The 15052-nt window shown below is 41.4% G+C and overlaps 1 protein-coding gene across 8 annotated transcripts in view; it reads left to right on the top strand.

The window, feature by feature from the left end:
* The window catches only part of KCNH7 (potassium voltage-gated channel subfamily H member 7), a 264571-nt gene that overhangs the window by 232484 nt on the left and 17035 nt on the right, over positions 1-15052 (top strand). For 7 of the 8 annotated variants that reach the window (XM_079976250.1, XM_079976249.1, XM_079976248.1 and 4 more), the window contains 3 exons: positions 5498-5750; positions 7076-7281; positions 10218-10317. In XM_079976250.1, coding sequence (XP_079832376.1) covers positions 5498-5750; positions 7076-7281; positions 10218-10317 — 559 coding nt within the window. The remainder of the gene's footprint in view (positions 1-5497; positions 5751-7075; positions 7282-10217; positions 10318-15052) is intronic. The other variant, XM_079976245.1, reaches the window with a different exon arrangement.

Genomic DNA, 15052 nt, shown 5'->3' with positions numbered 1-15052 from the left:
ATAAGAAAGAAAATGCTCACATATTTGTAGCTCCTTTCATGAAAACAAATCCTTATGATCCTTATATTGAAAAGAAGGAAACGTCCTTCCGAGCCCTATTTTGAATAACTAATACATAAAAAGAAAATGTGTCATTCTTGTATTGAGATATGATCAGAGTCTAATTAATTTGTTCATTTCTTTCTCTCTACTTCTCCATTTCTTTTGCCATACAATTCAGCTGTGCCACTGATAACATACCAATGTGCAACAGTTGGGTAGAGTGGATTTGGGACTTACTATAACTGGGATCCAAATGCTGACATAAAAAGAATATAATTTGGTCATTGTCAACACTGCATGCACCAGCAGAAATGTCATTGTGAAAATATTGCTTCTTATGACCAGGGCTATAAAAGCTGAGTAGCCACTGGCATGTAAAATTATGGGCCAGTCAACTGGCATCCAGGATGCTGAAAAGGACAGGAGTTTTCAAGTCTTCTGTGTGCTATTTGTAGAAGTTGGCCATAATCTCCTGCCCTTCCTTATATGCTTTTCCTGAGTTCCTTCCTTACCCATTTCAGTTAACTCTTCCAGTGTCATCTCAAGGCCAGTTGGAGGTGAACCAGCAGCAGAGGCAAAAGTGTCACTCATGCTACCCCTCTGAAATGAGTCAATTATTACAATCAGCCTCTTGCTACATATATAGTCCCTGTTGTTGTGTAAGTGCAGTTAATATACTTAACAAATTCAGAAATTCTGAATTTATACAATCCTGGAACTTAACCACCCAGCCATGACATTTATTGCAGATGACATGCAGTGGAAAAGGAACACCCTCATTTTCTCTCTAATAATCCCCCTCATTCAGCCTCCCCACCACCACCCCATATCTACCCGCCCTCTCTCCAAGTCCTTCTCTTCCACTTCCCCACCCTTAATCTCCAGCGGGCTAAAACTAACACACACACACATCTTGTAAATAGTACATCTAGCCACTTTCTCGACCAAGTATCTGTGCTGGATATGGGAAGCAGGCAAGCTTGGAAGATGGTTGACTTGAGAAAGGTTTGAGGGCCATGAAACTATCTTAGTATGATTTTATCCTTTAAATTGTCCAGCAAGCCTTCAGAATGAGAGGGCTCTAAGAAGGTCAGATGGTTCTGTGCTCATTATGGGTATACAAAGTAAATTTTTATAACATGCTTACATTATGTAGAAATTGAAGAAATTTTAGAATGGGTCTGAAAAACATGTATTCCTGAAGCACACTTTTTGGAAGTGATCCCAGTGAAGCCTGAGGCACTGTTAAAATTGTTTGACCCTCAGGCAATATAAAGTAGTCAACTATTCCTAATTATTAAAATAATTGACTATTCTTAATGACTAAGCATATCTTACATTAACTAGTTTTGGCAGGTAAAGATGGGGACAGGCTGCTGTTGTCCTAGATAAAATAAGCTTGTTCCTAGGCATTCTATCAGAAAACTTTGCCAAAACTTATTCCGTACAATAAAATGTCCCTGAACTGTGGGCACACCCTCAAAGGGAAGTGAGTGAAGACTGGTTCCCCTTTAACAGGTTTTAGTAGCTCACTAACTGTTTATACCCATATAATCAGTATGTGGAATGAGGGGGTGAATCACGGCTGAAAGTGGTATTCATATGATTGGAGTGCTGAATAATTCTTAATTTTCAGATAAGAGAGAGTTGGGATGAAATTCAAATTATGGTATCGGTGACAGGGTAGGGTAAATCTTTCCTTGCGACAAGATATCACTCTATAATACTTGCGTTGTTATGCAATTGGCTGACTCTGTAACACACCCCTCAGGAATTTTTCTTCAGCGTGATCACACCACTCTTGGTGGGAGAGTGAGGATGAGCACTCTAGAACCACCACATTCTAGAACCACCTCCACAAATTAGAGTTTGGAGCTTCTGAAGCAGAAAGCCTCCTCTGCTTGTGGAGGCTTTCTATGAATTTTAGATCCTGGGAAATCAGGACTTTCTGTTTCAGAAGTTTGCCTTGTGGAAGGTGTTGATGGGAACAGTGACAGAGAATGCAGCTGTCTCTCCTCGTCTGTTAATGCCGAAGAACAACTGAAGAAGGCTTTCATGCCATGAATGATGAGACTTTTCTTAGAATCCAGTCCCTGGGCACACTTACAAGGAAATGAGTACTGTGGAAATAGGTGTCACTTTTGAGTAAGCGGGCATAGAATTGGCCTGGCCATGTGAATTTGAGTGAAGCTGCATTTTTTAAGGTAACTTGATCCCAAACCATTCACACTGGTGTGTATCTCTGCAATAGCATAGTACAGCACAATATTTGTTTGTTTGGGGTACTATACTATTGCAACCCAAAGCATAAATTTGCATGTCCTAATATGGGACTGTCAAAGCAATTTCTCAGATACAGCAACCATTTTACCCTGGATGTAGTTTTGTTAGATATAGTAAGAGCTGTGTTTGTTTTTTAAAATGAGGTACTGGTACTCATATATTGATAAATGTGTCCGTTGGTGCCAGCACAAAATGGATGCCATGGGCAGCAAAATATATAGATTCTGGTATTCTGTAGTGGCAAGCACTGTCACAAGAAAGCCCTGGATTTAGTTGACTTTGTGTGGCCTATTAAATGATTTTTGCCTATTTATCTTTTTCTATTTCTGGCTTCTTCTAAGATGTGTAGATTTCTGTGTCCTGAACAGGGGTGCCATGTAAGGAGTGGGATGGGGAAATGCTTCTCAACTGTTCCTCAGAGCACATTTTATTTAATGGTCAGGAGCTGGTATTCAACTGAGCTTAAACCCATTGAAATTAATGGACATTACTAACTTAAGTCCAATGTCTGAGTCATATAAACAATTAAATGGACCCATGACCCAGTCATACATACATAAGCAATTTAAAAGGTGACTGACCTCTAGCATGGCTATAGTTATGAACAACCACTATAAATAATCTTTTTTTAACTAAATAAATAAACCTAGTTGAGATTCTTACCTCTCTTTACTCAAATGGCACATCTGGTCCCAAGTCCTTGAATTGTTCAACTTTTTGTATGAACATCTGTTTTAACAATGTTCTCTGTTCTTTCACAGTGCAAGTTCTATTGTTTACTTCCAAATCATAGAAAACATGTCAAAATAATTATTTAAGGTCATTTCTTGAATCATAGCTTGGCTTTGGTGAAGTGATATTCTCATGTCAAATATAAGTCATTCATTCGTTGCTGCTGCTTTTTGCTGTTGTTAAAGTTGGAGACATGATGCTGATATTTTTGTAACAAAATCTTAAATGGATGCACAGACCTTTATTGTGCTGAAGTGAAACAAAAACCTATTGAAATAACTAAGCCTGAAGATTTACTATAATCATTTTTGGGTACTACATCATTAACATCATGTATAAGAGTAATGTTGTATTTGTGGATATGACACATTTCTTAAATAGTGGATAAATAGACCCACCTGATAGTTGATAAAATCTAATCTACTGTATATGTTTTAGGCCACAATTCTGTGCATACGTACCTGGGAGTATGCTCCATTAAACACAATTAGGGTTTACTCCTGAGTAAACACATGTAGGATTGCTCTGTTGGCCCTAAAAAGCCATTTCTGTCCAGATATTCTATGCATTTTTTTATCTTCTCCAGTTCAGCATAATATACAGGGAATGCAAGGTTTCACGTAAATGAGAAATAGCTAAAATGTTGAGAGTCAGCCAGTCACTTACTATGGTGGTCACTTACTAATTGCTGTAAAAGAGGGAATGCATCATCCAAAAAGAGGACAAAATGTGATAAAATTTGCATAAAATTTGTGTATGAAAATGTATATGTTTTAATTCAGATTTAGACCTACCGGTAATTACTCCAATTTACAATGCTATCCCTTGTTCTGGTTCTATATCTTTCAACCAGACTTGGACCAGACAGTTCTTCTGGAGGATTTTACCTTAGAGGTTTTTACCTCTAAAGTAGGACACATGGTCAACCTATTGGTTGAGGTGGAATTGAAGTCTGTTTCTCTCAGATCCAGCTGCAAAATTCTGCCTCACTGACTGAACTGTGAATAGCATTTATCTAATAAAGGGAATGAGATTATTGACATCGATTAGCAGATATGGAATAAATTGCATAGCAAAAAGGACAGCCACACCATATGTTTAAAGCACATTGACAATCATGGGTTCCCTCAAAGAATTCTGGGAACTGTTGTTTGTTAAGGGTGCTGGGAATTGCAGCTTTGTGATGAACCTTCTAATAACTCTCAGAACCCTTAACAAACCCAGGACCACTGAACATAGAATCATAGAATTATAGAGTTGGAAGGGACCACGAGGGTCATTAATCTAACCCAGCCTTTCTCAACCTGTGGGTCCCCAGATGTTGTTGAACTACAATTCCCATCACCCCTAGCTAGCAAGGCCAGAACTCAGGGATGATGGGAGTTGTAGTCCAACAACATCTGGGGACCCACAGGTTGAGAACTGCTGATCTAACCCCTTTCAGTGCATGAATCTTTTGCTCAATATGGGACTCAAACCCACAACCCTGGGATTAAGAGTTTCATGCTCTACCGACTGAGCTATCCCAAACTTAAAGCGGTATAACTTTAAATGTATAGCATATGTATGACCTTAACCACTTTCAATACCAGCTTATGAATATATATATATACATATATATACATATATATATATATGTATATATATATAATTTTGCAACCATTACTTAAGTTATTATGAATCATTATTGCTGCTATAAGTATTATTTATTAAATTTATATCCCACCCCATTCCTCCAAAGGAGCCCAGCCCAGGGTGGCAAACACACTAATGATAAAACGTCTAAAAAACAATTCCAATGCACCCATACGTAAAATGGGGTCAAACTTTGCATTGGCTGACCTGCTGGCACAGAATTGTAAAGCAGAGAAGTGGGGTACACATTATTCTCTGGACCTGTCCAAGTACCCATCAGTTCTTACTCGGCACTGCTGCCACCTCTGTGAGAAAAGGGCAAAAAGGATTTTCAGTGTTCCACAGATCTGACCACACATGTTGTAGGAGCAGTCAGGCAAGGGACCATCTCTGACCAAGATGGGTCATTTCGCCATTAACCAATAAATACAGATCAGATTTGTAATTCAAACTGAAAGCATCAGTTACACACATCAGCATGCACAATACCTAGCCGCAGTCATGTGGATTCAGTTATCCCATTGAAAGAAATAGTACAATATGCAGCTGCCGCATACTAGACTATATCAGTGCAAGAATCTGCTCACCCACACCAATTTTCCCAGCTCATTTTCTGATTACATTTTGACCTCATTCTATCGCTTGCTCTATACCAGTTAGCTATCTAGGCAGCATAGCCAGAAGAGCTGAATGACCCCCCCCCCAAAAAAAGCAACCCTAAGTGCTTCCTAGCTGAGCGAAAAGATGTCAGAAACTCGAGGCCAATTTGCGGTTTGGTTCTGAACTCTCGCCTTGTCTTCGTCAGGTCCTAAAGGGGTTTCCAGAATGTTTACAAGCAGATATCTGTCTCCACCTCAACCAAAGTTTACTTCAGAACTGCAAAGCTTTCCAGGGAGCCAGTAAAGGCTGTCTCCGGGCTTTGGCTATGAAGTTTAAGACGACGCACGCACCTCCCGGAGACACCCTTGTCCACTCTGGTGATATCCTGACTGCGCTTTACTTCCTGTCACGAGGCTCCATCGAAATCCTCAAGAATGATATGGTGGTGGCAATCCTGGGTAAGCATTTGGAAATTTGGCGAAACCCGAGAAAGCTGCATCACAAATCCCTTTTAGACAAGAACTGGTCTTGCAGATGGATCAGAATTAATGAAAGAGAAACGTCCAGTTCATAAGAACAGATTTAAGATCCCTAAAAGGAGGCTTACATTAAGCTACCTGATTGACTATTGCATCTGGCTGCAGCAAAGGGAGAGATGAGAAAGGACTATAGGGTCCCCTCTATTAGCTTGGCTCAGAGATTGACTCCATTTGACTCCTCCTCTCCCAGAACTGTTTCTGTGCAAGCTGGTAATGATAAGAAGTTTGCAACTTTAAGAACTGATGGCTGAGGTTGCTTGCTTTCCTCCCTCCCTATCCCTATCTCCTTTTGTGCTATGTCTTTTAGATTTGAAGCCTATGGGCAGGGACTGTCTTGCTGTTATCGTTGTTATTGAACTTATATACCGTACTTTTCCGTCTATAAGGCGTCCCCATGTATAAGATGCCCCCTATTTTGGGGGGCTCAAATTTAAGAAAATGGGAGGAGATGGCACAGCGTAGTTGATCTTTTTCTGTGGAGGCTTACCCAGCGTTGTTGAGCTTTTTTTGGGGGGGGAGAATTGACCAGAGTTGTTGAGCAATTTTTTTTTGGGAGGGGGGGAATGACTGATCCAATAACACTCACCGAACTGACAAACGCTACCAATCACAAGCCAAATTGCCAAAGTGGGAGCCACTCCAAAACAGCCCTTGCCACATCCACAAATAACCCACCCAGTTGACAAAGCAGTAGCCAATCCAATGCAGCCCTTGCAGCAGACACCATTCATCCACCCAATAGCTAGATCCTGCTCGTGGATGCAACCAATCACCTGTCGCCCCCCTCTGCACTACCCATGTATAAGATGACACCTGCCCCCCCTTTTTTACTTTATTTTGGAGTAAAAAACCCTCGTCTAATACACTGGAAAGTACGGTAAGCTGCTTTGGGGGTCTTTTCATCTGAAGTGTAGGATAAAAAATGCTATAAACAAACAAGTAACCAAGCAAATAAGTCTTGGAACATGTGGAATGATATAAAAGGCAATATGCCTCTGAGCAAATGCAGAACATATTTCCCTCACCATATTTGTAGCTTGTCACCACAAAATGAGGACCTTCTGAAGCGGATATATACAAGAAGCATAATCACATGATGCAATTTGTTTGAGCCCATATGACATCAGATTGTAGATGTGAGATCACAGATTTTTGGAGAACATGTCCTGTTTCTTATTTTTGTAATATGGCAGGAGGCCATGTGTAAATGTGTTTGTTCCCCCATTCCCCAATTATTGTTGCAGGCAAAAATGATATTTTTGGAGAGATGGTCCATCTTTATGCAAAACCAGGAAAGTCCAATGCAGATGTGAGGGCTTTAACCTACTGTGACTTGCACAAGATCCAACGAGAAGACCTGTTGGAAGTTTTGGATATGTACCCTGAATTTTCTGATCTCTTCCTCACCAATCTAGAGCTCACTTTCAATTTGAGAAATGAAAACCCCAAAGTACGTGAAGTATGTCTAAACTTCCTTTCACTAATGAATATCTTAAGGCTTATAGAATTTGACAGAAACAAAGCTGACAAATGACCTGGAATGGCACCGTTTATCAACAGTTACTCTCACTCACCCAAAATGGTTGTAGGAGATTTCTCATTTTGGGCTGAATTTATTCATTTTAGCACTGTGTGAGGGGGGCATGGAAAATATAGTGCTTTTTCAAACACACACACACACACACACACACACACACACGAACATGAAATTAAACAAAAACAAAAACAAATGGTGATGAAACAATAGTATCCCAGCAGGGGTAAAAAGGTAAAGGTAAAGGTACCCCTGCCCGTACGGGCCAGTCTTGACAGGCTCTAGGGTTGTGCGCTCATCTCACTCTAGAGGCCGGGAGCCAGCGCTGTCCGCAGACACTTCCGGGTCACGTGGCCAGCGTGACGAAGCTGCTCCGGCGAACCGGCACCAGAGCAGCACACGGAAACGCCGTTTACCTTCCCGCTATAAAGCGGTACCTATTTATCTACTTGCACTTAAGGGTGCTTTCGAACTGCTAGGTGGGCAGGAGCTGGGACTGAACGATGGGAGCTCACCCCGCCGCGGGGATTCGAACCGCCGACCATGCGATCGGCAAGTCCTAGGCGCTGAGGTTTTACCCACAGTGCTACCTGCGTCCCTAAAGGCTTCCTCCTGGCCCGTACGGCAATTATACTACTAATAAATAAAAAGATAGGTCAGCCTTGATTCAGCTGTATCCCCTTTAGAGTAAAGTTTAATCCCACTAAAATCAATGGCAAAATGTCTTTTGGTCTTTATAGCTCTGGATTGCTGTCATGCTAGACATATTTTTTTTCATCCGTTTTTCTTCGTTTATTATTACACTTATATCCAACTTTTCCTCTGAGGAGCTCAAGGGGAGTAGATATAGTTTCCCCCTCCTCCTTTCATCCTCAAAGCTACCCTGTTAAATAGTTCAGGTTGAAAGACAGTGATTGGTCCAAGATCACCCAGTGACCTTCATGGCTGAGTGGAAATTTAACCCTGATAAAATAAAAAGATGCCATAAGATATTCTCTTTATTCTTACTAATTACTATCCTATCTGTTTCTAGTTAAAATCTGGACCTGGCTTTGCAACCCATGATATATAGTGTGGCAGCTGCCTCAAGTGGCAAATTTTAGATGCCATTAAATGACCACAAGTAGTCTGTTTGTTTGTTTATCCGTTTATTTTATTTTCAGGTTGTGTGCCTTGAATTTTCTGGCCCAGTCACCAAAACAGAAACACCTTGAGCTGGCCCTGTTGCAGTTCCGTAGAACAGGAGAGAAACACAGACTAGCATCAACATGAACAGCAGAGCTCCATCAGGCTATACGCAACAGAGTGAGAAATAGGCAGGATTTCAAATATTATCTCCGTGGTTTGGTCCTATCCAGTAGGCCAGCATCCAAATCTATCTTATTAGGATGAAGAGCATCTTGTTGATTTGGAACTTTTAGTCTGAAGCCCTGTGCACACCCAGGGGGTTAGCCCCACAGAACACAGTGGGACTTGCTTACAAATAAGCATACCTAGGATTGCATGGTTAGAAGCAAGGGCTGTGGCTTTGTCAGGAGTTGGCAAACCAAAAGATGAAGGTTTGCCAATAGGCATTGGGTGTGGTAGAGAACATTAACACACCATGGAGACATTATTGGGATCCTTCTGTTTATCACTGTAATGCAAAAGGGCTCTTTTTGAATATATTTTTAACAAACCTTTAAAAAAAATAAAACATCATCCATCCTCCCATAGGTGGGTATCACCATAAAGTTCAACTGAGCCCTGTTTTCCCACCACAGGTCATGGGGTTGACCTACACACTCCATGATTTCCAGATGGAAATGGAGCTAGCAACATTATTTACATTCAGTAAGAGGTCTATCAAGCCACTTATTTCTCCATCGGGAGAGAAAGCCCTGCCAAGTCTCTTTTGTCATTTTCAGATCCCTCTGCACAGCTGCAGAGGGAGGAAGCTTTTGGATGTGTAGGAAATGTGTTTTATGCAAGTGAGCACTGAAGCTTTTGGTGCCCTGCTTGCCATCTGAAATGATACATCCCAGAACCAACATACAATGTACTTCCATAAGCCCGGCATCTGCCAGTTGCTTTTGGCTATAACTTCCCTATGTTTCAGGTTGCAGGTGTTGCAGAGGGAAGTCACCACTTTGCTTCCTAATGTCTTTATGCTGATTTTCTAATGAAACATTCAAGTATGGATGCATCTGAATTTTTCCACAAAAAACCCAGAAATAATCAAACATTAATTAAACATCGTGATAAGGAAATGGTAGCCCAAAGGAGAAGGAGCCAGTTTCAGCTTTGGAAATAATGAAATAATCAAAGAAGGAAGAGCTGGAGAAATAAAACAAAGAGTGCATAATGTACCAGCTTTATTGTTATGCAGTGCAACTTTTATTACAATTTATGTGTAATTAAACATCATAGCTAATTATAACCAGCTACTACATTACTGTCTGCAGCAATATGCATCCCCACAAGGGGTTGTTTTCACATTTTTCTTCACCAAACTGGTTTCTGAGAACACACTGCTGAGAAAAAAAATTATCAATACATAAACAATCCATAAATCATTCTTCTGAGTACAAGATGAAAAAGGCACTTTAATTTACATTCTGTCCCTCTCTCCTGCTCTCACTCCCTCCTTCCCTTCCTCTCTCTCTCTCTCTCTCTCTCTCTCACACACACAAATTAACTTTCTTCTTTTAAAACCTTCTTTTAAAATCTGTATCCTTTTCAAAACCACCCATACACATAATTCATATTATGAGCTCCACCCAGAAAACAATTTATTTTTCTTTCTTTAAAAACAAAACAACAACCTTTAAAATGAGTATAATCTATCATATCTTGATATCTCACTTATCTAGGCTGAACTCGCAATAAGGCCACAAACAACTAATGATTCAGATGGTGACAACAGCAAACTCCGAAGAAGGAAATTCTCTTTTGAAAGTGAAATTGATAAAGGTAATTGATTTCCTCTACAATGATGTTCTTGAAAACATGATCGCAGAGGGCTGTAGTCAACTAAATCATACTCAGAGTAGGCCCAGGCGAGGGAAATTAAACATGTCTAATTTAAGTGTGCCACTGTTCAAAGTTCATGGAGATGCTGGCATGATTTAATGTGACCAGAATTGCTGGTTGACCTTAGAATTCAGATGTGAAGATCTTCTCAGTTTATCCTACCAGGATGGTGTGGAGCCTTAGGCTCTGGGGCTGAATGTGGCCCTCTGAACCACTCTACCTGGCCCCTGGAACTCTCCTCAAGCCATGTCACTCCCAAGGCCCAAGAGGGCCCCTGCATCTTCCTCAAGCATCCTTCTCAGGTGCAGCTGACTGCTTGGAATGTGTCATTGAACTTTGATAATGGCTGTTTCTGAATGGACAGATGTGTGTGTGTGGTAGCAATGGAGGAGAAATTCAACTCTGTTTGTATTTCAAGGTGAACCAACCTAATTGTGATTTCCAGTTGTGATTGCAATTTGTTGTGATTGCAATTTGTGATTTGCTTAATTTTATTTTGCTGTAACCCACCCTAGAACATTATGGGTGAAGGGTGCGTAATAAATCTCATGCCAGCCCCCAGAATTATCAGCCTGTTGGCCTATTGGATATAAGTTCTAAGATTTACAGCCTCTGCCTTCTCCTGAAATTAACAAGCTGGGTGGAAGAAAATAATATATTGTACAAGGAACAAGCTGGGTTTGGGAAGGGCCATAGTACAGTTGATCACATCTTTGTACTACACTGTCTAATGCATAAATACATCAGTGGTCCACCCAGACAGTTTTTTTGCCACTTTTATTGACTTTTCCTCAGCATTTGAAACAATTAATAGGAAACTACTGGCAAGGACTAAGATCGATAAAAGGCTGCTACTCCTAATACAGGAGTTACATACTAATACTACTATGAGGATAAGGATCAGCACAGATGGAAGGATGACAAAGGATATCAGAACAAACAAAGGCGTCAGACCAAGTTGTCTGCTAACTCCCCTCCTTTTCATTCTTTATATTAACAACATTGTAACAGAGCTAAACCGCCCTGATCACTCTCCCTCTTCAATTGGGAACTGTAAAACAGCAACCCTGATATATGCAGATGATTGTAATAAATCTCAGGCTGAGGATAAGACACTAAGTGAACCAAAACACAGAGATCCTTCAACATTTGCACATCTCTGAATCTTGCAACGCAGTTCTCTAGCCAAGTAGCTTGTAGAAAAATGCATATACTAGGATAACGTATGTGTTAAATCACATATATCATTGAAAATAGCAAGCAAAAATGTTTATGCTATTGCTTTGCAAAAAAAAAGTGTGTATTAGACAAAATTGCATACAAAAAAATTGTATGCGATAAGAAATTCGCTGGTGAATGTTCATGAGGAGTTCCTTTTAATACATATCGCAAACTGATGTGGAATTGAGGAGAGCTGGGCTTAAGATGGGGGGGGGGACTGGGAACTAAGAGAAAGCAACACTGAAAGATTCACCCATCCCTGGTGTGCAGGCACCTCTGATTTTTGTGTGACTTAAATGTAGCCTAGTGTTGAAAGGTAAGAGTCATATCTGGCCCTGCCCATCACTGAGATGCCTATGAGAGGATGTAGCCAGAGGCAGATTTAGTTGCACTGGGTGTGGAGCCTTGGACGTGCCACAGGGGGCACTGCAAGTATGATGTAAAATGAAAGGTGGGAGGCAGAGGGTGCTGAATGTTGGTGTTGTACAGGGTGCTGCTGAAATTTGAGGCACCCCCCCCCCCAATGTCTGCTACTGAAGTGGCCTTCTGGCTGAAAAAAGTTTTTTTCATCCCTGCCCTAAACACTCAGAGTGATATCCAACTAGATCATACTCAGAGCGCAGCTATTGAAATCACTGGGTCTCCTCTGGCATGACTAACATATCACCCTCAGCTGCTTACCCGTAAGCATCGCTTAACCCTTTGCTGCTCAGCCCTTAGCTGTTACAGCCACTTTGTGAACCTGCAGAGTTCTGGAAGAGGCCTAGTGAAACTGTTCTAGGCTAGCAGCTTATAGCTACTAATCTAGTTTTGAATAGCAAGGAGTAGGCAGACAACAGTATTGCAGGACCTATAGTAGCATCCTAGGGGCAGCAAGAATTTGATCGGGCAAAAGTCCAAATGGATCCTTATGCCTGCAAGCAACCATGATGACTGCCAGAGCTTTGCACCTCAAGTGCGGCTGGAAGGGATGTAAAGGAGCTTGAGGCAGTGTGTTGTAGTGCTTCTAGCAGGCAGGAGACTGCATCTCCTGCTTTCTCTAAGAGGGGTCTTAAAGAGAGCAAGCAAAACCCCTTTCCAGACATTGTTATTTTAGGAACTTTTCTTCTGAATTAAACATTTCCAATCTCTACTTCTATCCAAAAAAATTGCTACACACACACACACACACACACACACACATCTCATAGGAACCGGGCCAAACTCTTCTTCATTCCCCCCCCCCTTCCTCTATTAGAGGAACTCTGTTCATATGAAGTCTGGTTCCAACCTTATGGCTTAATAAATCTCCATTTACTATGGTTGCATCCTGATTCTAATCTAAACAGAATAATTTGAGAAACGGGTGAATTGTTGGCAGTGCAATTGTTCTAAAACAAGAGGTGCCGAAACTCACCATGAACGTCTCCCTTGTTCTCTTATATTGACAATGGCGCCCACCTGAGAGGTGCCGGAATAGAGTTCCTGTGAGTTCTAGCTGGAAGAAAAAGCCCTGACTGTTGGTGTCATCTCTTCAAAGTTTTATAGAGCGATTCTGTGTCCTAGAGAAAGAAGTCTTTAGCTTGGTGTCTTACTGTTTCACAGAATGGCATTACCTTTCTGTCAAAGAGGCATTTCTTAAGCACAAAACCAAGAGTGACAACAAATCTGTCAAGGCAATACCCCCATGAAATATTTAAGCTGCTCTTCACACACACACACACACACACACACACACACAGTCTGTTGACAGAGGTAACCTGCCTAAATGACCTTCACATTCCATAAGAGAAAACATATTTTGCCACCTGAAGGGGAAAGGTAACCTTTTAGCCACTGCCCGCTATGAAATTTTGAGCTGCTGCTTCAGGGTGGCTGATGAATGACTTTCATGAAAAAAAAGCAGATCAACCTTTACACAGACTAAGGGTTCTTCCAGATAACCTGATTACTGAGCGTTCATTCTGATTTTGTTTGCAGGGAAATTAGACAAAGATGGCTTTTTGATGAGTAGACTGGTTAGAATGATGTTGCATCAAAGCAGGTGTTAATTCCACACTTTGCAGTGCATTTCCCTGTCACTTACCTTATAGCAAAATTTCGAAGAAGCAGGTTTGTTGCACAAGACCTCCCAGTTAGCTATGATAGCACAAGCTGAGTTTGCCCGTATGCCATTGAATCCAACCCCCAAGTAGCAACTAGGTGGAAATGCCCTAAAGCTCACTCAGTTGAAATAACAGTATTTATTTAAATACCGGGGGGAATAAAAATGTTTTGGCGCCTAAAAGTATTTAGAATAGTCCTGCTACAAGAGTTGAAGTCTGCCAGGTTAGGGCTCTTCTTAGCATCCTGCCCATAGGACAGATACATCATGTGGTGATTAACAGAAAGGCCTTCCCTGTGGCTTTCGAACTCCCTGCTGTTTTTAGGTAAGTACAGGAAGTTGCCTTACACCTCGTCATACATTTGGTCTATGTATCTCAGGCTTGCTCACACTTCCGCTTGGGTCCGAGCAGTTTTCCTCTTGTGCCAGACCTTTCCCAGGGAAACCTGCTCTTTAGTGCTCAATCAGAGCAAACGTCAATCTGGAGAAAACCGGAATTGCCATTTGCTCCAATTGAGTGCTGTAGAGTGGTTTTCCCATGGGGGAAGCATTGGGACAAGAGGAAGCATGTATATTATCTCCACAGCATCAGACACGAGTCTTCTCCAGCCATTCCTGGAAAACTGGGACCCTTCTTCACACTTTGATTAGTTAAAATAAGGTTCTGAGATAACCCTCTGTCACTTTGAGCTCCATGCTGCAAGAGAAATTGGTTTGTTTGTTTTTACTGCTAGTAGTTTTGTTCCAGCTGCTGCTGAGTAGAGCATCTTTGAAATCTCTATTTTCCCTCCTGACACTTATCGGGATACGGATGTTAGCTGAACGGCTAAACACGAGTCGGTCCTTATTTCACCCCCTACTCCACATTCGCCTGATCAAGTTGTTACTATAGCAACTTCTTTCTGCAGTAGCTTCGTATACTATTTAGACAATATCCGCACAGTTCTTTTATCCCTAATCTCTAGTACCTCGGCCACTAATTTGCCAGGAGCAGAACAATTAATTCAACGGTGCAGTTCTGCTCCGTGAGAAATCTTTGTTCTGCATTAAAAGCTAAAAATGCCTTGATCAAATATCAGGCTTCCTTGATAACCAACGCAATACAGAAATGATTTCAGATCCAGTTCCTTGTGCTACAGCTTTGCCTCTTCCATGGCATCCCCTGCTTGTGCGTAATTCAGTAATTCCCAAACGTTTTGCTGAAGGGACTCAGCAGCATCTTTGGGATCTGCCTGGAAACCCAGAATGGTCTGGAGGAGAGAAACAGGAATGAGCTGTTGTCAGACTGGTAGATAACAACAAGCTACAAGGCATGGGTTGGGGACTTTTTCAGACAGATCCACACGTGCCAGTGGTGTCCAGAGGCAAAAG

Source organism: Podarcis cretensis (genome assembly GCF_951804945.1).
Source record: "Podarcis cretensis genome assembly, chromosome: 1".
Lineage (NCBI taxonomy): Eukaryota > Metazoa > Chordata > Lepidosauria > Squamata > Lacertidae > Podarcis > Podarcis cretensis.
The sequence above is the reverse complement of the archived record's forward strand: the minus strand, read 5'-3'. Positions and strand labels throughout refer to the sequence as shown.